This window comes from Tamandua tetradactyla, chromosome X (assembly GCF_023851605.1).
Source record: "Tamandua tetradactyla isolate mTamTet1 chromosome X, mTamTet1.pri, whole genome shotgun sequence".
Classification (NCBI taxonomy): Eukaryota; Metazoa; Chordata; class Mammalia; order Pilosa; family Myrmecophagidae; genus Tamandua; species Tamandua tetradactyla.
In genome coordinates, this window is record NC_135353.1 from 85,554,305 (window position 1) to 85,578,551 (window position 24,247).

At 34.6% G+C, this 24,247-nt stretch overlaps 1 protein-coding gene and 1 long non-coding RNA gene across 3 annotated transcripts in view; one reads left to right on the top strand and one right to left on the bottom strand.

Annotated features, from left to right (window-relative positions):
* Window positions 1-24,247, top strand: part of HDX (highly divergent homeobox) — a 280,072-nt gene that overhangs the window by 72,297 nt on the left and 183,528 nt on the right. For both annotated transcript variants that reach the window (XM_077146730.1, XM_077146731.1), the window contains exon 4: window positions 16,469-16,522. In XM_077146730.1, coding sequence (XP_077002845.1) covers window positions 16,469-16,522 — 54 coding nt within the window. The remainder of the gene's footprint in view (window positions 1-16,468; window positions 16,523-24,247) is intronic.
* LOC143671528 (uncharacterized) lies at window positions 15,251-20,952 on the bottom strand. The gene is made up of 3 exons (XR_013169586.1): window positions 20,712-20,952; window positions 16,438-16,508; window positions 15,251-15,328 (listed from the first exon to the last, which is right to left on the bottom strand). It is a non-coding gene; the product is annotated as an uncharacterized LOC143671528 (long non-coding RNA).

Here is a 24,247-nt window from a genome sequence, read left to right on the forward strand (position 1 = left end):
GCCATGTCAGTAGTTATGTCCCCCTTCCATTTCTGATTTTATTTATTTGTATGCTCTCTCATTTTTTGTCTCCCTAGCTAAGTGTCCATTGATGTACTGATATTCTTAAAGAACTAATTACTAGTTTTGTTGATTATATTGTTTTCATGTTCCCAATTTCATTTATTTCTGCTCTAACATTTGTTATTTCTTTCCTTCTGTTTGCTTTGGGTTTAGTTTTCTGTTCATTCTCTAGTAGTTCCTCCAGGTGACCAATTAATTCCTCAATTTTTCCTCTTTTTTCTCTTTTGATATAGGCATTTAGGACAGTAAATTCCCCTCACAGCACTGCCTTTGCTGCATCCAGTGAGTTTTGGTATGCTGTGTTCTCATTTTCATTTGCTTCGAGATATTCACTGATTTCTCTTGTACTTTCTTTCTTGATCCACTGGGTGTCTAAGAGTGTGTTTTTTAGCCTTAATATATTTGAAAATTTTCCAGCCTTCTACCTGTTATTGATTTCCAACTCCATTCCATTATGATCTGAGAAAGTGTTGTGTATAATTTCAATCATTTTTAATTTATTTAAACTTGTTTTATGACCAAACCTATTTTCTATCCTAGAGAATGAACCATGAGCAGTTGAGAAAAATATGTATCCTGCTGTTGAAGGATATAATGTTCTGTAGAAATCTGTTAAGTCTAGTTCATTTATCTTACTCTTCAAAATCTCTGTTTCCTTATTGATCCTCTGTGTAGATGTTCTATCCATTGATGAGAGTAGTGTATTGAAGTTTTCAACTATTATTCTAGAGAAGTCTGTATCTCCCTTCTGTGCTGTCAATGTTTGCCTCGTGTATTTTGGTACACTGTGGCTGTTGCATAAATATTTATGATTGCTATGTCTTCTTTATGAATTGTCACTTCTATTAATTTATTGTGCCCCTCTTTGTCTCTTTGTTTTACATTTGAAGTCTATTTGTCTATTATTGGTATAGTACCCCTGCTGGTATCTGGTTTTTGTTTACATAAAATATCTTTTTCCAACCTGTCACTTTCAACTTATTTTTGTGCTTGGCTCTAAAAGTGAGTCTCTTCTATCTGGCATATAGTTGGGTCCTGATTTTAAATGTATTCTTCCAGTCTATGGCTTTGGTTTGGAAGTTTAACACATTAACATTAAGTGTCTTTACTGTAAAGGCACTGATTTCTTCTACCATTTTGTCTTTAGGATTCTATATGCCATAATTCATATTTTTCCTCTCTTTGTATCCTTATTGAAATTATAAACTTCATTTCTATAATCTTCTCCAAAACTTCTTTCTTGTCTTTTCCTATCTGGCTGTAGCACTCCCTTCACTATTTCTTGTAGACAAGTCTCTTGTTCTTAAATTCTCTCAGTGTCTGATTGTCTGAAAATATTTTAACTCTCCCCTATTTTTTGAGGGACAGTTTTAACACATATAGAATTCTTGTTAGCAGTTTTATTTTCAATTTCTTAAATATATCATACCATTGCCTTCTTGCCTCCATGGTTTCTGCTGAGAAATCCACACATGGTCTTATTGAGCTTCCATTGTATGTGATGGATCTCTTTTCTTTTGCTGCTTTCAGAATTCTCTTTGTGTGTGACATCTTAAAATCTGATTAGTAAGCATCATGGTGTAGGTCATTTAAGATCTGTTCTGTTTGCAGTATGCTGCACTTTTTGGATGTGTAATTTTATGTCTTTCATAAGAGTTGGAAAATTTTCAGTCAGTTTACTGTTCTCTCTCTTCTTTCCAACTTTTTCTAGACCTCTAGCATAGTTTTTGATTAACTGATAAGATTTTGTCAGCTCTCATTTTTCTGGCTCTTGCTCTGCCTTTATGGAATGTTTTTTGAGGAGAATTTTCCAAGATATGATTGACTCCAATCAGATTTTCCCAGAGAAGACAGTCCAAGTTCTCAGAGAGAGGATGTATCCATTATCAGGTTTCCCTGAGGGTGAGGCCCAGCAGATTGCCAGTCTTTCTTGTGAAGCTTCTTGAGTCTTTGCTTTCCCTATCCTGTCCAACATGTGTTGCTTGTCATCCTGCAGCTCCCCACCCGCAAAAAGTGGTACAGTGCCTTTAATTCTCAGCAGACCCTGTTCCTGCCACAGGTGTGATTGAGACAGGCTGAAGTAGAAGGTGAGTTTAAATTGTTTCTCTTTTCCAGGCCCTGGAGTCTGAATTCTCTGAATGACTGCTGCCACCTTTGCTGGGCCTTGACCCCCTCCCCTTTTCTTGGGGAAGATATATGCTTTAGGGAGTTATCTCCTTCACTTGAGTTTCTTTGTCTCTCAAACATACCTTAACTACCTCCTTACCTGGGTCACTGCTGACAATAGAAAATGGCTGTTCTATCTTTTAATGGGCTGCTTAAAGAGTTTTTAAAATCTTTTTCAGAGCTAGTCCCCAACCCCCCATGTTCACCAATTAAGAGCCAGAAGTGGTACCCAGCTCTATGTGCCCCTTTTCTTGGGTAACAGTCTTTTTCCAGTTTTCTGAGCTCAGCAGATTTCAACAACCTCTGTTTTTTGTTTGTTTGTTTGTTTTTGTTTTTTTTTTTGTCAGCCCCACCTCCTCTCTGTCAGTAGAGACCTTGGGGTTCCTTTCATGCTCACTCTGGGTTTATCTGTGCTCAGAGCCTGTATGCAGTCTGAATTTGTTAATTAAAACTGCAATTAGAGTGTGTTGGCGCTCTCCTTCCCCTGCTCCTAGTCAAGACTATTTCTTATTCACACAAGTGTCTGCAAAACTGCTTCCTGTACCAGTGGGTGAGGGGTGCTGGTTTTCACAGTTTGGGGGATTTACAGTTCTGTGTGCTGTGATCTCAGCCCTTCGACTCATTCCAAACTGGTTTAAAATGTTTTTCCAGTCACAGAATTTCCTAAGCAGTTGTTCTAGACAGTTCCTGACTATGTACTAGCTGCCCTAGTGGAGTAACTAAATTCCACACCTCTTTATGCTGCCATCTTGCCTCCAGGCCATGTATCAATTCTTCATTCCTTTACATTGACCTCTAGTATCCACTCTATGCAAGTACAGCATTTCATTTCTACACATTAGTTGATGGGTACTTGAGTTGTTTCCACATTTTGGAAAATATAATAATTTTTAAAAGAATTATGCCTCTGTGAACATTCATGTGCAAGTTGTGTGAAAACATGTTTTCAGTTCTCTAGGGTATATAACTAGGTGTGAAATATCTGGTCCATTGATAATTACATGCTTAAAATTTTTGATGATCTGCTAAACTGTTGTCCTAATTGGCTACACCATTTTACATTCCCACTGAAAATGTGAGGGTTCCAATTTATCCACATTCCACCTGGCACTTCTCACTTGTCTGTCTTTTTATTGTAGCCAACCTCATGTATGAAGTGGTGTCTGATGGTGGTTTTGATTTGCATTTCATTAATGGCAAAAGTTGTTGAGCAGTTTTTTTGTTTGTTTGTTTACTTATTAGCTAGTTGTATATTTCCTTTGGGCAGGCACTGGGAATCCAACTCTGGTCTCCAGCATGACAGGCAAGAACTCTGCCTGCTGAGCCACCATAGCCTGCCCTTTTGTCCATATTTATTTGTGTTATTTGCCTTATTATTTTTTTAGTTGTATCTGTTCAGTTCTTTATATATTCTGTATATAAGTTCCTTATCAGATATATGATTTGCAAATATTTTCTTCCACTCCATAAATTGTCTTTTCACTTCCTTGGTGGCATTGTTGTTACCACAAAATTGGGTGAAGTCCAGTTTATCTGTTTTCTCTTGTCATGTGTACTTTTGGCATTATATTTAAAAAACAAGTTACCTAAGCCTAGGTAAGGAAAACTGACTTCTATGATTTCTTTTAAGAATTTTACAGTTTTATCTCTTACATTTAAGTCTTTCATCCATTTTAGAAAGTTTTTGTACCTGTTTTGAGGTTAAGGTCATCATATTCTTTTGCACATGGATATTTACTTCTCCCAGCACTGTTTTGCGAAAAGACTATCCCTTCCCCATTGAATAGTCTTAGCACCTTTGTCAAAAATCAATTGATTATATATAAAGGTCTATTTCTGGGCTCCCAGTTCTATTTCATTTACTTGTGTGTTTATCCTTATACCAGTATCACACAGTCGATTATTGTAGCTTTGGATAAGTTTTGAAATAGGGAAGTGCATGCCCTTAAACAGATTTATTCTTTTTCAAGATTATTTTGGCTATTCTGTGTTGCTTCCTATGGGATTGAAGCTCGAAGGATATTAAGGAATGATGAGAAAGAGATGGGATCAGGGGATCTGAAGATCAGTGATAACAGACAACTTTATTCTTAACCAGATCCTGCTTACATACTGCAGGATGACAAAAGGCATGCATGCATTTCCTGAGGGAACAGAGTGCTTATCTTCCTTTATACTTAGGATAACCATTTGTGGTAAACAAACATTGTCTTCCTCCCAGACTGTTTTACATAAATCAGGGAACATAAAGCAGATTACAATCTCCACAGTTTATTGCCAACACCACTATAATGCCATCTACTCCCAACTAATTCCGCAGGTCTTATTTTAATCCTATCTCCTACAATTCTGTGTCTCTAGCATTTATTGTGCATATGAATTTTAGTATCAGCTTATCTTCTCTGACAAAAAGCTACAGGTGGAATTCTTTTGTAACTAAATATGACTCCTTTAAAAACTTTTTATTGTAGTAACATATACAACTCAAGTTTTCCCATTTTAACCACTTTCAAGTATACAATTTGGTGGTATTATTCCCACTCAATATTTGACTACCATCTCCAACATCCATTAACCCAGTTATTCATCACTACAAACAAAAACACTGCACCATTAAAGCTACAACAACCCATTTCCCTTACCCCCAGCCCCTAGTAACCTGTAGTTTACTAACTGTGCCTATGAATTTGTATATTATAGGCATTTCATGTAAATGAGATCATATAATATCTATCTTTTTATTTCTGGCTTATTTCATGCAACACAATGTTCCCAACATATACACTTGTGTTGCTTCCACCTTTTGGTTATGTGAATAACATTGCTGTACAAATATCTATCCAAGCCCCTACTTGAAGTAAGATTGCCAGATTATTTGCTAATTCCATGTTCAACTTTCTATCTTCAAAGTGGATTTTCATAGTGTCTTCACCATTTTATAATGCCACCAGAAATGTATAATTGTTCCTATTTCTCCACAACATCTTCTCCAACCCTTATTATTTTCTGTTTTTCTGAAATAATAGCCCCCCTAGAGGGTGTTAGGTGATATCTCACTGTGGTTTTGATTTGCATTTCCCCAATGACCAAAGATGTTGAGCACCTTTTAATATACTTATTGGACATTTGTATATCATCTTTTGAGAAATGCCTATTCAAGTCCCTTTCCAATTTTCAATAGGGTTATTTGTCTTTTTGTTGTTGAATTGTAGCAATTTTTAATATATTCTGGATATTAAATCCTCTTCATATATGTAGTTATCAGTTATTTTCTCCCATTCTGTAAGTTGTGTTTTTACTTTCTTGATAATATTCTTTGATGTGGAAAAGTTTTTAATTTCAGTGAAGTGCAGTTTATCTAATTTTTCTTTTGTTGTTCATGCTTTGGTGTCATATCTGTCAGCTGGAATTTGGATAGGCAGTATATTGAATCTGTACATAAATTTGGGGAGTATTACCATCTTGGTATTTTACGACTTCTAATCCATTAACTCTTTAATTTCTTTCAACAATAATATTTTATTTTTAGTAGATAATTCTTGCACTTCTTTTGTTAAATTTATTCCTATGTATGTTATATTTTATCCTATTTTTAATAGATTTGTTTTCTTAATTTCTTATTCAGATTGTTTATTGCAAGTATATAGAAATACAGTTGATTTTTCATGTTGATCTTATGCCCTGGAAATGTGCTAAACTAAACTATTACTTTTAATGATATTGGTGGATTTATTACAATTTTCTATATGCAAAATCATGTCATCTACAAATACAAATAGTTTTACTTCTGTAAAACTTTACTGCATTTTATTTATTTTTCTTCATTAATTCCATGGCTAATAATTCTAGTACAATGTTGAATCAAAGTGACAGGAGCAGACATCTTTCTCTTCTTAATCTTAGGTCGAAAGCATTCAGTCTCTCCTCATTAAATATGATGCTCGCTATGAGTTTTTGGTAGATGTCCTTTATCAAGATGAGGAAGTGCCTTTCTGTCCCTAGTTTGTTGAGTGTTTTTATCAGGAAGAGGTATTGTATTTGTCAAATGTTTTCTCTGTGTCCACTGAGATGATCATGTGTCTTTTGTTCTTTATTCTATTAATATGATATATTAAAATAATTCATTTTCACATATTAAATCAATCTACATTTCTAAGATGAATCTAACTTGGACATAATGTGTAATCCTCTTTATATGCTACTGGATTTGGTTTGCTATTTTTTTAAGGATTTTGTATTTATATTCATAAATTTATGTTGTATCTTCATTTCAGTCATCTCCAAGTAATGTCTTATTTCTCTTGTTAATTATATTTTGACCTATGTGTGTTATTTATGAGTGTGATGTTTAATTTGTGCATAAAAATGTGCATATTTGTTCATTTCCCAGATATCCTTGTTGTTGGTGTCTGATTTCATTTCATTGTGATCAGAGGACATACTTTGGTTGATTTCAATCCTTTTAAATTTAAGATTTTTTTTTTTGCCTAACATATATTCTATAATGGACACTATTTCATGTGTGCTTAAGAACAATGTGTATTTTGTTCTTGTTGGGTGGGTTGTTCTCTAGAGTCTGTTAGATCTTGGTAGTTTATAGTGTTTTCATGTCTTTTATTTCCTGTTGATCTTCTACCTTATTGTTATATTTATTATGGAAGGTATAATAGTTAGGTATTCCACTATTCTGTTTCTCCTTTCAATTCTGTCAGTTTTTGTTTCATGTACTTTTCTGCTCTTTTATTAGATGCTATATGTTTATAATTGCTATGTCTTCCTGATGGATTGCCATTTTCATCATTATAGGATCCCCTTTGTTTTTTCAAGGAAATTTTTTTCTCTTAATATCTATTTTGTCTGATATAAACATAGACACTCCATATTTTCTTTCAGTTACTCTTTGCATGGTATTTCTTTTTGTATCCATTTAGTTTCAACCTATTTGTGTTGTTGAATGTAAATTGCATCTTGTAGACAGCATTTAGTTGGATCACATGTTTATCCATTTTGCCAGTCTCTTCCTTTAGATTAGACTGCTTAAACCATTTACATTTAATGTTGTTAGTGATATGTTTAGACTAAGTTTGTCATTTTGCTTTTTGTTTTCTATAAGCCTTATGTCTTTTTAGTTCCTTTATTTTTCCTTTATTTCCTTGTTTTGTATTAAATAAATATTTTCTAATAAACAATTTTAATTATCTTGTATTTTCTTTTACTGAAATTTTTAGGAATATTTGTAGTGGTTACCCTGAGTGTTGCAATTAAGATCTTAATTTAAAATAATTGAGTTCAGATTAATTGTAATACCACTACTATATAAAAATTTTGCTCCAATATAGCTCCTCTCCTTCCACACTTCTGTGTGCTATTATTGCCATGCAAATTATATTTATACATTATGAGCCCAACAACACAGTTTTATAATTATTGCTTTATGTATTTGTCTTTTAAATCAGTTGGGACAAGAAGAGTCACCCCTCCCCAAATGCATTTATCCTGTGGTTTTCTTTATTCTTTGTGTGAATTCATTTATCATCTAGTACCCCAAAATAAATCATCTAAAATTTTGTTTATATGTGAATACCTTGATTCCTTCTTCATTTATGAAGGATAGTTTTGCTGGATATAGAATTCTTGGTTGACAGTTTCTTTGGCACTTTGAATATGCCTTTCCACTGATTTATGGCCTCCACGTTTTCTGATGAGTAATCAGCTATTAATCTCATTGAGGCTCACTTGTATGTGATGATTCATTTTTACCTTGCTGCTCATGAAATTCTCTTTGTGTTTTGCTTTGGCCCGATTGATTATGATGTACTATGTCTGTATTTCCTTAAGTTTTTCATAGTTGGAGTTTGTTGAGCTTTTTTGATTACACATTAATGCTTTCCCTCAAATTTGGGAAATTTTATGTTATTTCTTCAAATATTTCTTATGCCTCTTTTTCCTTCTCTTCCTCTGAGGCCCTCATTTTAAATATGTCTGTACATGTGATGGGGTCCCAAAGGTCTCTGAGGCTCTGATAATTTTCTTCATTCATTTTCTTTTGCTATTCAGACTGGATAATAGCAACTGACCTATCTTCAAGTTCATCAATTCTTTCTTCTGCCAACTCAGATTTGCTGTTGAGTTCCCTCTGGTGAGTTTTCAGTTATTGTACTTCTCAATTCTAGAATTCCTATTTGGTTATTTTTTATAATTTCTATCTCTATTGATATTCTCTATTTGGGGAGATGACACCATCATTCTTTCTTTCTGTTCCTTAGGTCTGGTTTCCTTTCATCCTTTGATCTTATTTATAATAAGTGTTATAAAATTTTTGCCTAGTAAGTCCAACATCTGGACCCCCTCGTTAATAGTTTCTATTGACTTTTATTTCCCTGTGTATGGGCCATACTTTACTGTTTCTTTGCATATATCATGATATATTTTTGAATACTTGGCCTTTTTAGATGATATAATGTGACAACTCTGAAAATTAAGTCTTCCCCTCCCTGAGATTTGTGTGGTAGCTGGGACTTTTTGCTCTTGTTGCTGCTGCTGTTTCTTTCTCTAGTGTATTTCTGGACTATTTCTATAAAGTCTGTATTCCATGTATTGTGTGTTCACTAAAGTCTCTATCCAGTTAGCTTAATGATCAGCTAATGACTGGTCAGATATTTCTTATGTGTGATGTCAAGGAACGTATATGACACTAAGGCAGTTAAAATTCTGCCTTAGCCTTCACTTCTTACTTGATCAGTACCTCAGCATCAACCAGATTGTATACTGGGTCCATTTTATGTTATTCCTAGAAATGATCGCCACCCTGTAGTTCTCAAATGCAGTCTTGCAGATCACCAGGAATATGTCAGAATTTTCAGTCTCCTATGGACACCTCATTCCCTTCATTTAGAAAAAAATGGGGGTGGGCAAACTCCTGTTTTCCTCAACTGGTATTGCTGGCTTTTGCAGTGCTATGTTACGTTATTGCTAGCAATTGTTTTCAACAACCCCCTGAGCATAGCGCTTTATCCACTGTGTGAGCTCCAAGTTAAGAGAGCACCATGCAAATGGTGCTTTTCCAAAGAACTGCAAAACATGTCAAATAGTAACACTAAACTGGGGTTGAGAGTTTTTAGTACCTCCAAACACATTCTGTCCCTTCCAGTGGCTGCAAGGCTCTGGTTTGCACAACTACCCTGGCTGCCAATCTGCTGATTTTCAAGTCTACCATGGATTTGTGTCAAAGGATTTTGGTGTATGTCAAATTACAATGCTACAAGTCATGCAGTACTTACAGCAGTTTAGTAATTTTTCTTATAAAGAAGCTCCTCAGAATATTGCTGCTCTTTGGGTAATTTCTAGAGCTATGAAAAAGTTGATTTTGATAATTTTTGCAAATGTTTTAATTACTTTTATGGAAGAGCAGATTTACAGATGTCCTCACTCTACCATTCTGGAAATCCTGTACTGAGTTTAGTGTATCTTGTTACTGTATATTTGTCATTTCACATTGCCAAATGTGCACACAGAAATTGCTATTTGCCATATTCAAATATCTCTACATTCCAATTTAAAAGAGGTGAAATGTATAATTTTACCTCTATCCACCACTCTCCCTTTGGCAGAGTGCTTGGATGAGCAGTGTTAGCATCTGAAGATACTGTCAGAGGAGTTCTGGGGGTTGCAGACTCTTCTGGAGGTTGATTAAGTGCAAGGAAGAATACTCTTATAGCTGAAAACAGAGGCTAGATATTCAGATCAGGCCATATGAAGTTCTGCAGGGAAGTATGTGTAGTTCTTCAGCCTGCAGTGTGTAGTATCATTCTACTAAAGGAAGAAGGATATTTTAAATTCATAACAGTAAATACAATATTATTAGGGACTTCATCAAGACATTTTTGGCCAAAAACATACAAAAACAAAATTAGTTTCCAATGGCTATTTTTTCAATCACAGAGTGAATGTATTTTCCCTATAGTGTTAATGCAACAGTGAATGTATTTGATTTTTTTTAAAGTCCATCTTTTAAAAGAATCTAAAGCTAACATCTGATTATTTTCTGAAATTACTGAAGAATTTTTATATTTGCTCAAGTTTCTGTATTTATTACAGTGGCCTTTTCTTGAATTTCAACAAGTGATAGCTAGTGAATATAAAGGCCCAAGTTAATTCAATTAATTGATCAATCAGCAAGTATTTATTGAGTACCTACTACATGTATAGCAACTGTGTTGTACACCTCATAATTAAAAAACACCTAAGAAGTCCTGCAGATTAAAGCAGAATGATTGATGTTTCAATTCTCAACTAATACTAAAGCAATTAATGCAAAGCTAAAACTTTGATTTATGAATCTCTTACTGATTCACTTTGCTGAGTGACCTTGTTATTGTTAACAAAAACTGATTGACTATTTCAGTTCATCAAAGTCCACTTAATGACATACTTGTTAATAAAATACTCAATTTTTGACTCACATAAGATATGAATATGTCAGGTAGTAGTTTTACCCCACCCATAAAGTCCTCTGAATTTTTAAAAAATAAGATAACCAGCTTATTTGTAAAATTGTCTCTGTAACAGAAATATTTTTGTAATCAAATAAGTGCATTTTTTGTGAATACTTGTGTGACCTGTAAAAATTAGAGTAATTTTTTCAAATATGATACTTTGCCTTTCAGAATGTCATAGTTTAGCAGAAATGTTATAGCAGTCATAAAAAGTCCATTGAAAATCCCTTTCAATCATCTGTAAAATAACTATGTACATGTATTATTGTGACTGCACAATTATGTACAGCAATGTGCATATATAATGTATAACTAATATTCTGATATATGGTGCCTTTCAAAGTATAATTTTAAAGAATTTTAATTACTTGAGAAAGAGAAGTATGCTATAGTTGGATTATCAACTTTAAATATGAATATGTTATGACTTCATTTTACATCCAGGTATGTGTGTTATCTCTTTTAGGGTATCCACTCAGACAAAAGAAGCATATTTTCAACACTGGGCTCTTTTTTGCATTTACATTCAGAGTTCTGACTCTCCATTAGTTTGAGAAGGCCACTCTTTTGAAGAAGCAGTTTTATGATTACCATAAAGAGACTATGCCAGTTATCTGGAGACTGTTTAGTTCTCCTCTATATCCTGCCCAAGATCTTTCTTTATTATTATGGTGTTTTTGTTTTTGTTTTTATTTTTGCATGGGCAGGCACTGGGAATTGAACCTGGGTGTCCGGCATGGCAGGCGAGAATTCTGACATTGAGCCACCATTGCACCACCCTATTATTATGTTTTATATTTCTCTTCTCAAATTCTCATGTTTTCCTTACCCCAGTTCCAAGATTGAATTACTTCTTACCCAAACTATTATAAAACTTTCTTTATTTCTTCAGTTTCACTATACACATAGGCAAATTAATCATAATAAAGTATAAAAATAAAAATTTGACCATACAACTCCTTTGCTTAAAAATCTTCACTGGCTCTCCATTTTTTAAATAAATAGATATAAGTATACCTTTTCATTCATGGCCTTCCACAAAGTGAGCTCCACTTCCTTTCTAGTTCTAGTTGAACTTACCATTCCCCAAATACCCATTATCCTTTTATTCCATCTGCTCATGCCATTCCTTTTCCCTGGATTGTTTCCTTCTTTATTTTTGTCTATCAAAATTCTACCCATCTTTTAAGGTACAGCTGAGATATAGATCCCCAAGTAGGTGTAATTTTTCCATCTTTTGAATTCCTTTTGCACTTCATTTATTGTACCTTCCTTATGTCACTTATTATAGTTTTCTTTGTACTAAAGTCAGTCATGTACCTTCCTATTTCTCCCTCTCAGATCATACCTCTTACTCTCCAGGAAATCATATTTTACTTATCTTTTTATTTCCTATATCACTGCACTTAAAACTGCACCTTGTATAGAATAGATACCTGATAAATATTTGAGCAGAATTAAATTTAGTTAGCCAGGAAATTTATTTGTACCTACTGTAATAATGCTCAATTTGTCAAAGAGTCTTTGAAGTTCTTTCAGAACTGTTTCAAGGGCATATGGGATTCTTTTAAATGCTTCAGTGGTAACAAATCTTTATCATTTGATGGTAAATTTGATCTTGGAGAATAATCAAAATACATTCTGAGCGACATTTAGTGACTAATATGAATGATAAATTTGAGCTGTTTACAGGAATGTAAAATAGTGAGAAAGAATATCTGGATGAGTCATAAACTGACAATTCCAAAAGAAATGTTCCCAAAATGCTTTCAAAGATGACAACATTGGGGGTGCCAGAGTAGGTCAATGGTAGAATTCTCGCCTGCCATGCAGAGGATCTGGGTTCGATTCCCAGCCCATGTACTTGCCAAAAAAAAAAAAAAAAAAGCAAAAACAAATAAAACCAACCAAACAAAAATTCAACAAATGGTGCTGCAATAATGGGATACTAACGTGGAAAAATAATGAAGTGTGACCCTGCCATACAGCATACAAAAAACAATGACAACATCATTGTAATGGGTTTATAACTTCCAACGTTTAGTAATTTGAATCATGTAGCATTCATTTGCATGTGTAAGTTCTGATAAATTTTTAAAAATCATTCTTGTTTCCTTGTAGATTAATTTTGCAGTTTTCTAATTCTTACTGTTGGAAACATATTTAGAAGTAAATTATAATTTAAATGAGAATTGTATTACCCTGCTCACTTGAAATACTGTATCGTGTACTTTTTGCTGCGTGAGGAACCTTGTCATCAATATTGTATCAAACAAAACTTCCTAAATTTGGAGATACGTACTTATAAAGGACCTATGATTCAAAAAAGCCTACAAATTCAGCTACTACTCCTGGATGCTCCTGTATTTTACCAGAAACTAAAAGAACTGAATAATAGATTTGAAATAGTGAAAGATGACTGAATATGGCATTTGAGTATCATGTAACTGCTACCACAGAATTATAAAATTAAAAAATGAAACTTCATCCCTTCCAAAATAGCATAGAATTTATAATATTTGTATGTTAATGTGTTTACTGGACATTTTCTTGTTTATGTACAATCTACTTAAACAAGAAACCACATTTTATATTCCCATATGATGTCCATGTGTATACAGACTCAGTTACCATGTTCATTATAAGTATTAGTTGTATTATTTTATATGTAACTTTTGGGGAGATACTGGGTTGATGTTTTTTATAGGTTCTTTGTGGGAAGGTTATGGCACTCCACTTGGGTTTTTTTTTTTAACAATTTAATTGTTTATTGAAATATTATTGTAATGTTTGGTTTTCCACACTTTATACCCCATGCCATCTCTGTTTAAAATTTAATTCATATGTTGGTTCTAGGCTATTTTTCTGTTCCAGGTGGTCTAAAGCAACAGAGCCAACAATGAATTCATTATGAATGCAACAAGGATAGTTGGGAAAGGAACACTAGTATCCAAGGTTAACTGCATCTTTGAGGCTCTGGAGAAAAGTGTTTACCTGTCCTTTTTTGAGATCAGACAAGTTAATGGAATTTTAAACAATATGCCTAATAATTGTTACAATATCTTTTTGTATTAATTAGAGAATGATCACCCACCAGGACAGGACTCTTGGTATATTTAGTTGTCAACTAAGGATAAAACACATCAGAATTATGACTACTTTAAGATATAAGGCCTGGATGATATTGTTAAAGGAACTTCTAGAAATTGGAATACAGCTGCTATTGAAATTTAATTCCATTTAATTCACCATTATTTACTGACTGTTATGATGTGTTAGGTGCTAGGTTTACCAAGGTGACTATAACTTAGTCACAACCAATAAGTGTGTAATAAGTGGAATACGATGATAGATGAAACCTTGGTGGGGAGAGCTGTTCTTTTCTCCAGGCCTCGGGGACTTTGTAACTATGCCTTGAATGATTCACAGGATATGCTTGGATTAAAAAACAACAAAACAAACAAACAAAAAGCAGGGGAAGAGACTTTAAGGCCAAAGGGCTATTAGTGAGCACAGGCCCAGAGGCATGAGTGTGCAGCATGTTGGTGGAAGTAAATGTATGCAGGAGAGAGAAACAGAGAGGGCTGCTTAGCAGCAGAAAGCAAAGGGTTGCAGTGTCAGATAAGAGAATATGAAAAATCTACCATATTAGATGGATAGCTTTTGAAAGACACAGAAAAGTGAAATGATTATCTTGTAATCATTATAAAGGATGGATAGGAAGAGAGAGAAACCAGAAGCAAGTAGAGTCTAATGCAAAAGTCCTGACTTGCGATGATGAGGGCTTTATTAATCAGTGGTGGGAATGGAGAGGAGAGGATAAGTTCAAGACTATTTGGAAAGTAGCACCAACAGGCTTTGAGGTTGGCACTCCACTTGGTTTTTTTACATATTTTCTTTAGCGACTATACAACCAACTTTGAATTATCTTCTCTAATGGATGATTGGAGTGAATGCACGAATAATCCAAAACAATTGGATATATCTGCAAATTTTTTTAAGAGTATGTTATGTGATTATTTTTATAGATTTACCTCTCATTGAGGCTAATAAACATTTTACTTTGCAAACATTATATCATATACCAATTAATCATTGGGACAGAAACTACATTTTGAAGAAGTTTGAAAAATGCATTTTTTATCACTTTAAGTTTATATAACCTTACAATGGCTCCATTGTAAAGGTAAAAAGTTGTCATTTTACTGTAAGGTGATTTTACCTTGAGTAAAAATAGAAGTCAAATCCATAAAAATATTAGAGTTTAAATAAGTTTTAGCTTATCCCAAGCATATCAGCATATCTGGAGCTCAAAGTACCACCACCTACAGATGCTGATTTGATTTCTTGTTAGACTCTCAGAAGATATGTGCCTGGTAGGGAAGGAGAGGGAAATGGAAAGTTTGGATTACTTCTAAATCCTGGTGCATCCCCCCCAGTAAAAACTATGGTTAAGCCCAGAATATCTTGAGCCAAACCTGGAATAGAGCCTCTGGACTTCTTTGATCTCTGTTTTAAACACTTACCAGAATTGAACTATGCTCATCTTTTTGTGTGACAAATCTGGAGCAACAGGTGTTGCTGGTCATTCATCTTAGTAGTTTCTATTAAAAAGGGAATAAGATAATATTGAATGGGATTTTGTAGAGAAATTATTTCAATTTCAGGTATGAGTGGATGGGTAGATGGGAGAGGATTGAAAAATAAATACGTCCTTAGTTACCATAATATTCTACTCCATTTGTAAAGGTCAAATCTTTCAACACTTCAGGGAGATTATTATAAAGTTTTTACTCCCAGATGAAATACTTGTTTTCTATATAAGAAATATCTGCTCAGGTGGGCCACGGTGGCTCAGCAGGTAAAAGTGTTTGCCTGCCATGCCCGAGGACCCAGGTTCGATTCCCGGTGCCTGCCCATGTAAAAAAAAAAAAAAAAATCTGCTCAAGGTTGCAACATTGAAAAACATCACAACCACTGATCACTGGAATGTGACTCAAAAAGAATAAGTCTTATTGAAGACATCCTTATCTAGGAGGTTTGATGTATAGATGATAATGTCAAAAGGGTCACATTTTCTCCCTTTTGTACTCATACGTCATTTATGAAAATTAATCTTCCTTTAAATCAATGGGCCTGTGAAAATCTACAATTGAACATTTCTTAAGAAAGGATGGAGTGCCTAGAGTATAGACTTCTAATTAAGACACAATTTAGAAAAAACAAAATGTTCCTGTCAGTTACTTTGTATATCTAAAATTTTATAAGGAAAACACATTCGGAAAGGATCTATTGGTCAGTTATGATTTTGCAAAGTAAATAGAAGGATTGTGTTTAAAAAGGTTGTACTGTACACCTTTCATTATGAAGTCCTCGCTTGCTTTGAGGTGTGCCCCTATTTAGAATGACACATTAACTGTTCTAAAGTGCTGATTACTCTCTCATTTATTCCACAGAGCTTTGCATTTTTGTTATAATTTTATTGTCTATGTATTTTGAGACCATGCTTCCAGGTCTCAACAAAGCCATAGAAACTTTTTTGAATTTCCAAGGGAAACACATACCAATTCTAAATTTCTTTCCACAAAAGAAGGCCCTCTAAATCTGTTGAGCTCAATACGGAATCAACTTTGTTTATTTGGGGAATTTGCTCTGAATGCAGACTTATCTTGATATATAAATTCTTTGTGTTCTAAGGAGTATCAAAACATACCTTACTGAGATTGCATTTATTGTTTCCACAGATTTCAGGAAACCTTACAGTGCCTTGGATTACAGGGTGTTCTAGGAAAAGAGCAGTAAGTAGCATTTCATTTAAAGCAGCAAATAGGTTTTCCTCTGTGTTGTAAGTAGGAATGTTGTTAAGAAAACAGTAATAATTTTTGTAAAGTTGGCATAACTGAACCTCATTAAAATATGAAGAACCTCATAAAGGACAGATTTTGAGTTCATAATGTCTATATATACTACAAAATAAAAGTAACCTTAAATAAAATACAATAATCAGCACACTGTAAATCATAAGCAGGTTTTTACAGTTTTAAGAAGCATTTAAAGGTAATTTATACAATATTATATAATGTGTTCTACATCTGATTAGCACCAGTTATTTTGATCATATGGTTGAGTCATAATTGATACAAAAATCTCAATAAGCATTATATAACTTAACCTTACTATTTCTTATTAGCACATTTCAGTGTCTAGAAATGATAAATAACAGTCTTATTTTGATCTTCTGACTTTCACCTACAGCAACGGTGATTTTTATTATATTAAAGTAATAATTTCATTACAATTGCGTTTTCTCAAAGAATCTCATTAGTCTATGTAGAGCCCATAAATTTGCATTTCAACAAGTACCCCAGTGGATTTTGATGTTGGTCCATAGATGGGAATTATTAAAAGGGTTTTAAACATAGAAAGAGACATGAGCAGTCTTTTAGAAATATAACACAAGTTATCAGTATGATGGTCACGTTTGTGGATAGTAAAACTGAAGTTTGGCTTTCAGGACTGGAAAAGATGGTATTATAGAGTCCCCTCTCCCTTCTCATCCCTGCAAACTGTAACTATAAACTGTTGAAATAATGCAAGAGGCCACCAAGGGAGAACTCTGAAAGGTAGAAAGAAAAAATCAACTGGTAAGGAACTCAATGACTAGAGCCACTACAAAGATGCTGAGTGTTGTACAATTGCATACCCAATAACAGAAGCTGCCCAAGACCCAGCATTTTCTGATGCCGAGCCTAGTAACAAAAAGCAATTTAGTTAATCTTATTCGTCCCACACATGGAACCAGAGTACCACTGACAATATGAAGGTAGCTTATCAACACTGGCAGAGGAAATTAATTCGGATTCCCCTGACATTAAGTCACCAGGAGAAATCTTCTCCAGATCTGAACTCTCCTTCTCTACCAGAGACACCAAGAAGCTAGCCAGCACTGGCAAAGGGGATAATGCCACAACAACATCCTAGCCTGGGAGGTGTTTTTGTCCACGCAGGCCAGAAAATTGTTTTCCTCACCTATAGACACCATCAGCTGGGTGACATTGGCAAGAGGGATTACGTCACCACAGAAACCCAGTTTGGGAGGCATCCTAGCAGGCTGGAGATCTCTTGCCTACAGATACCAAGTGATCAGGTCACTCTAGCGATGCACTCTGCACACAAGCTCCTAGCCTGGGAAAAGTCATACTACCCCTCAATCAGCACTAGCAAGGATAAGTGGAAGTCCCAGTGGCATCAGATAAACTAAACAAAATAAAATAGCATGGTAAAGACTCTGAAAATGAAAGTATCATGAACTACAGCCAAAAAAAACTAGACCAGGGTTTGCATGCTAAACCTAAATAGGGAGATTGATTGCTAAAATAAAAGATTTAAATAAGACCAAAAGTATCTTCACATTACAGCCAAAATGTGCAGGATACAATTGAAAATTAACCATTATACCAAGAACCAGGAAAAGCACAACTTGAATGAGAAAGACAATCAACTGACAGCCACATTAAATGAATCAGGTAATAGAATTATCTGACATGATTTTTTTTTTCTTTTTAACACTCATTCATGAACTTTCTTTGTTTTTCTTTTATTTTTTAACTTTTTTATTGTATAATATATATACAAAGCAAAAAAAGAAAAAAGCTGTAGTTTTCAAGGCACTCTTCAACAAGTAGTTACAGGACAGATCACAGAGTTTGTCAAGGCTACCATATCATTATCTCAGATTTTTCCTTCTAGCTGCTCCAGAATATAGGAGAGTAGAAGGGATAAATATTTTTTTCATCACAACTGACTTTTTTTCTTTTTTGTGAAAAATAACATATATACAAAAAACCAATAAATTTCAAAGCACAGTGCAACAATTAGTTGTAGAACAGATTTCAGAGTTTGGTATGGGTTTCAATTCCGTAATTTTAGATTTTTACTTCTGGCTGCTCTAAGATATTGGAGACTAAAAGAAATATCCATTTAATGATTCAGCAATCATATTCATTTGTTAAACCCTACCTTCTCTGTATAACTCACCATCACCTTTGATCTTACTAACCCAGTATTTAGGGGTATTTGGGCTATAGTCATTCTAACTTTTTCATTTTGTAAGGGGCTGTCAAAAATATGAGATGGGGAGATGGAACTAGCTGATGTTCTGGAGAGGCTGGCCACTCTAGATTTCAGAACTTATCTGGTTCAGGAACCCATCTGGAGGTTGTAGGTTTCTGGAAAGTTACCCTAGTGCATGGAACCTTTGTAGAATCTTACATATTGCCCTAGGTGTTCGTTAGGATTGACTGAAGTGGTGCTGGTTTGTGTTTCACAAGTTATGACAGGTAGCAATGTCTAACTGAAGCTTGCATAAGAGTGACCTCCAGAGTAGGCTCTCAAGTCTATGTGTACTCTCTCAGCCACTAATACTTTATTAGTTATACTTCTTTTCCCTTTATTGGTCAGGACGGCATTGTTTTTTTCACAGCACCAGGGCCAGACTCATCCCTGGGGATCATCTCCCATGGCACCAGGGAGATTTTCAACCCTGGATGTAATGTCCCAAGCAGGGTGGAGGGCAATGATTTCATTTTCAGAGTTGGGCTTAGGGAGGGTGAGGCCACATCTGAGCAACAAAACAGGTCCTCTAGAAGTAATTCTTAGGCATACCTATAGGTATGTTAGGCTTCTCCACTACCTATATAAGCTTCAGAAGAGTAAGCCTCAAGAGCAAGGGCTTCTATTGATTTGGGTGTCCCTAATGTTTGATACAGTATCAGGGTGTTCCCTGATGGTGAAGTTTAATAGTTCCATATATTTTCTCCCATCCCTCAAGGGACTTTGCCAATACTTTTTGATTATCTGATTAATATATTTTAGAATGTATCCAGGCATTGCATTAAGCTATACAGGATTAAAAGCCCTCATTCTTATTCTGGGTGCCCTATGTTTCAGTTGTTAAAATGAGCTATCCACACAGGTTGAGGTAGAGTATGTGCTACAGAAAATTTAGGTTCTGGACAAAATAAACCTTTCTTCCTTTTGTCTCAAAGAATAGGTGCAATTCTAAAATACAGAAATGTCTTCCTTATGCCTGTGTTCTGAATTACCTTAATCCTAACCTGACTGGCTTCATTCCTATCTCTAAATACCCAGTTATACATATATAAAGTAGCCTCTCAAAATCCAGAAATAACAATTACTACTCTGGCCTAAATGTGTTTGCTGTAAGAGCTTACAATCTAGGCCCCTGTTTTCTTATAAGCATATTCTAAAGAAACCATACAATAATTGTTCTTTAATTTCTGGCTTATTTTGCCTCACCAAATGTCCCACAGGTTCATTCATAGTCTTGCATGCCTCATAACTTTTTTTTTTTTTTTCGTAGCAGCACAATGTTCGATCATATGTATACACCATCATTCACCAATCTAGTTCTCTGTCAATGCCACCTGCATTCATTAGGCATCAAGTATAATGCCCAAAGTCCACAGTCCATCAACACTCTTAATTTTAGATAATGTCATCATTCCTGAGAGAAAGATAACCAATAAACACACCCTCACCAAATAGGAGATCTAAGCCTCCTGTTAACTCTTGTCCCTTCCCCCATTATTTACCCCTGTTATTGCTGGGTACTGCTGTTTTCCTGTTAAACATAGAACATAGCATGCAAGAGCAGTTTTACCCCCGTACCCTGGACTTAAACGCTCTCTGTACATGAATGATACCTTTGAAGTTGTTTGTGCAAGAAATTGTTCATATTTCTAGTGTTAATCCATTGGACACATAGGTCTGTACAACCCCTTTCAATCAGGTTCACCTTTAATATAGTAATATTACTTATACATCCACTAGAGAACTTTCTTCACTTCTTTCTCTTCCCTTACATTTGAGTTCAACCTCATTAGCTAACTGTTCACCCATCTCTAGCTTCTATATACCTTTAAATTCCCTATATTCTGTATTATAAACATCCAATTTTGCCTTTACCTTTACCATGGTCATAAAAGCAGAGTCATGCAGTATCTATCCTTTTGTGTCTGGCTTATTTCACTCAACATTATGTCCTCAAGGCTCATCCATCTTGTCATATGCTTCAGGACATCATTTCGTCTTACTGCTACATAATATTCTATCGTATATATATACTACATTTTGTTAATCCACTCATCTCTTGATGGACATTTGGATTGTTTCCATCTTTTGGCAATAGTGAATAATGCTGCTATGAACATTGATGTGCAAATGTCTGTTTGTGTCACTGCTTTCAGCTCTTCTGGGTATATGCCAAATAGTGCTATTGTTAGGTCATAGGGCAACTCAATTTTAGTTTCCTAAGTAACTGGCAAACTGTCTTCCTTAGTGGCTGTACTATTATACACTCCCACCAGCAGTGTATAAGGGTCCCAATTTCTACACATCCTTTCCAATATTTGTAAATTCTTTTGTTTAATAACAGCCATTCTTATAAGTGTTAGGTGGTATCTCATTGTGGTCTTGATCTGCATTTCCCTTAAGCTAATGATAATGAGCCTCTCTTCACGTGCTTTTGAGCCATCTATATTTGTTCTTCAGAAAAAATACCTATTCATATCTTTAGCCCATTTTGTAATTGGATTGTTTGTTCTTTTGTTGTTGAGCTATATGATTTCTTATGTACACAGGATATCAAACATTTGTCCAATGTGTACTTTCTGAATATCTTCTTCCATTGAATTGGCTGCCACTTCACTATTTTGAAAGTCTTCTGAGGTGCAGAAGCATTTGATTTTGAAGCATTCCCATTTATCTAGTTTTTCTTTCATTGCTTATGCTTTGGGTGTAAAGTTTAGGAAGCTACCCCTATTACTAGGTCTTGAAGATGTTTCCCTACATTTTCTTCTAGAGGTTTTTTGGTCCTAGTTCTCATATTTAGGTATTTGATCCACTTTCAGTTACTTTTTGTATAGTGTATAACATAGGAGTCCTCTTTCATTCTTTTAGCTATTGATATCCAATTCTTCCATGCCCAATTATTGAAAAGAGTATTTTGTCCCAGTTCAGAGGATTTAGAGGCCTTGTCAGAAATCAGTTTTACTATAGATTTGGTGGTCTATTTTTGCACTCTCGATTTGATTCCATTGGTTACTGCTTCTGTCTTTGTACCAGTACCATGCTGTTTTTACCACTGTGAATTTTTAATAAGTTTTAAAGATAGGAAGTGTCAATCCTCCCACTTCATTCTTCTTTTTTGGGATGCTTTGAGCTAGTTGGGGTCTCTTTCCCTTCCAGATGAACTTTGTAACTAGCTTTTCCAAGTCTTCAAAGTAGGTTGTTTGAATTTTGATTGATACTGCATTGAATCTGTAGATCAATTTGGGGGGAATTGACATCTTAACTATATTTAACCTTCCTGTCCATGAGTAGGGAATGTCCTTCCACCTATTTAGATCTTCCTTGATTTCTTTTAGCAATGTTATGTAGTTTTGTGTGTACAAGTCCTTGATGTCCCTGATTAAGTTCATTCCTAGGTACTTGATTATTTTAGTTGCTATTTTAAATGGAAGTTTTTCCTTAACTGACCCCTCAGTTAGGTCATTGCTGGTGACCTAACAACAAAAAAAACATTACTAATTTTTGCACATTAATTTTATATCCTAACCACCTTGTTGAAATTATTAGCCCAAATACCTTTGTTGAAGATTTCTCAGGATTTTCCAGGTATAGTATAATGTCATCTGCAAATAATGAAAGTTTTACTTCTTCCTTTCCAATTTGGATGCCTTTTATTTCTTTCTCCTGCCTGATTGCTCTAGCTACAACTTCTAGTATAATTTTGAATAATAGTAGTGACAGAGGGCATCCTTGTCTCATTCTTGTTCTTAGGGGGAACGCTTACAGTCTCTCTCCATTGAGTACAGCTTTGGCTGTCCATTTTTCATATAGGCCCTTTTTCATATTGAAGAAGTTGCCTTTGATTCCTATCTTTTGAAGTGTTTTTATTAGAAAAGGATGTTTAATTTTGTCAAATGCTTTTTCAGCATCAATCAAGAAGATCATGTGATTTTTCCCTTTTGATTTCTTAATATGCTGTATTACATTAATCGATTTTCTTGTGTTGAACCATCCTTGCATTCCTGGCCTGTATCCCAGTTGGTCATAGTGTATAATTCTTTCAGTGTGTTGATGGATTTGATTTGCTAGTATTTTTGTTGAGAATTTTTGCATCTATGTACCTTAGGGAGATGGGCCTGTCATTCTTCTTTCTTATAATATCTTTACTGGTTTTGGTATTAAAATGATATTAGCTTCATAAAAATAAGTTAGGTACTGTTCCTTTTTCCTCAATGTTTCAGAAAAGTTTGAGCAGGAGTGGTAGTTCTTTTTGGAATGTTTGATAAAATTCCCCTGTGAAGGCATCTAGCCCTGGGCATTTCTTTGTAGGAAGATTTTTGATGACTGATTGACTGTCTTTATTTGAGATTGGTTTATTGAGATCATTTATTTCTTCCTGAGTCACTATAGTTTCTTTGAGTTTTTTCAGGAATTTATCCACTTCATATAAATTTTCTAGTTTGTTGTCATGTAATTGTTCATAGAATCCTCTTATGATTTCTTTTATTTCTTTAGGGTCTCTGGTAACACACCCATGGTCATTTCTGATTTTGTTTATTTGCATCCTCTCTCTCTTTTTATTTTGAAGCCTTACTAGTGGTCCATCAATTTTATTGAATTTCTCAAAGAACCAACTTTGCTTTTATTGATTATTTCTATTCTTTTGTTCTTGCATTCATTGGACTCTGCTTTAGTCTTTGTTATTTCTCTTTTTCCATTTGCTTTGGGGTTAGTTTGCTGTTCTTTCTCAGGTTCCTCCAGGTAAGCAGATAAGTCCTCAATTTTTGCTGTTTCTTATTTTTCAATATATGTGTTTAGGGCAATAAATTTCCTTCTCAGCACAGCCTTTGCAATGTCCCATAAGTTCTGATTTGTTGTATTCTCATTTTCATTTGTCTCCAGATAGCCACTGATTTTTCCAGCAATTTTTTCTTTGACCCACTGGGTGTTTAAGAGCATGTTATTTAATCTCCATATATTGTGAAAGTTCTCATTCTTTGGTGATTACTGATATCCAGCTTCATTCCACTGTAATCAGAGAAAGTGCTTCAAATAATTTCAATTTTTAAATGTTTAATGATCTGTTTTGTGCCCCAGCCTATATGTGATCCATCCTGGAGCACGTTTCATGAGCACTAGAGAAGAATGTATATCCTAGTGTTTTGGGGTGTAATGACCTATATATGTCTGTTAAGTCTAATTCACTTATCAAGTTGTTATCTTCTCTATTTCCTTGTTGATCTTCTGTCTCATTGTTCTATCTATAGAGGAGAGTGGTGTATTAAAGTCTCCTACTATTATTGTTTTGAAACATCTATCTCTCCCTTCATTTGTGCCAATATCTGTCTCATGTACATTGGAGCTCTTTAATTGGAAGCATACATATTTATGATTGTAATTTCTTCTTGGTAGCTTGACCCTTTTATTAATAT